This window comes from Austrofundulus limnaeus, unplaced genomic scaffold (genome assembly GCF_001266775.1).
Source record: "Austrofundulus limnaeus strain Quisiro unplaced genomic scaffold, Austrofundulus_limnaeus-1.0 Scaffold930, whole genome shotgun sequence".
NCBI classification, from domain to species: domain Eukaryota; kingdom Metazoa; phylum Chordata; class Actinopteri; order Cyprinodontiformes; family Rivulidae; genus Austrofundulus; species Austrofundulus limnaeus.
Genome location: NW_013953332.1, coordinates 102,781 through 103,950, shown reverse-complemented (window position 1 = coordinate 103,950; position 1,170 = coordinate 102,781). Strand labels below are relative to the sequence as shown.

General features: G+C 37.2%; 1 protein-coding gene across 1 annotated transcript in view; it reads left to right on the top strand.

The window, feature by feature from the left end:
* The window catches only part of myom2a (myomesin 2a), a gene marked incomplete in the record, with an annotated part of 67,075 nt that overhangs the window by 14,863 nt on the left and 51,042 nt on the right, over positions 1–1,170 (top strand). Inside the window, 2 exon segments of the mRNA XM_014029629.1 lie at positions 645–733; positions 818–856. Coding sequence (XP_013885083.1) covers positions 645–733; positions 818–856 — 128 coding nt within the window.

Genomic DNA, 1,170 nt, shown 5'->3' with positions numbered 1-1,170 from the left:
TATATTATGAGGTCATTGAGTTCATGCCCTAACAGCTGAGAAAAAAGGATCATCTTAAAATAGCTCAGTGGAGTGTTAGTCACATTTCTGTTTTCTATTCTCATCTAAGATGACTCTTCAGTAGTTGTGTTGGAGTGCAGCATCTTTTAACCACATTCCAGTGATTAGATCACTGTGTGTTTGTGGGCTTCACATCTGACTGGATAGATTCTAACTCTATGTAATACACAGTTTTTAAATTTATTTTTAATCATAATTCGTGGTGAGTTCCTTGGTCTACTACTAAAAGGGTGTTGATAAACGTCACACCAAACTCTCTTTTTGTATTTAAAAAATTAAAAATCAAACGATACATTTTGCTGAAGCAAAATCCTTAATAAAAATCTGTACTTTAATTGCCACAAAAACAGTGTGGCAATTAAACATAAAAACATATTCTTTTTATCTTTAAATGAGAAAACATTTGAAACGAGAATGAGGATATTACCCAGAAAAAACTTTAAATGACTGCCCCCCCAAAAATTTTTATAGGTAAACATATCTATACACTTTTCAAATGCATCACCTGCACAAACGTTCATTTTACCACATGTCTATCGTTGAGTGATTGTTGTCTTTTGTTTCTGTGCTGTCTTATTTTGAAGGTGTGTTGTAAGTGATACCGCTGAGTACAGTGCTGTGGCCACCAACCAGCATGGCACAGCTACAAGCAAGGCGACAATTATTGTGAAGAGTAAGCTTCTGTTTGAATCACTCTCATGAAGACTTTACATGGAAGTTTTTCCCCGAAAAAAATGTCAAATGGTTTTGTTCACAGGACCAGGAGGAGCTACAGAGTTCTGCCAGCTTGGTCTAGGTAAGAGGACGTTCTAATTAAAACTTTTTTGAAGAAATTCTGAAGAGTGGCAATGCCATTTTCTCCCAAAATTTTCATCAGTTTTGTAATAATGTGAACTAAGAAAAAATGCTGTAAAAGAAGTGCAAAGAGAACCAAGGTCAAAATCAATCTTAATGCTATTTCCAAAACCATCATGTGTTTGTGGGGACACTGTCTGCTCTGTGGTCCCCACGAACCCAGGAGCCAGAGAGAAAGAGAAGTCACACACAAGACAGGCCCTGGAGCAGTGTGGTTATCCTGACTGGGCTTTCCTGAAAGCAGACAGGAAACAC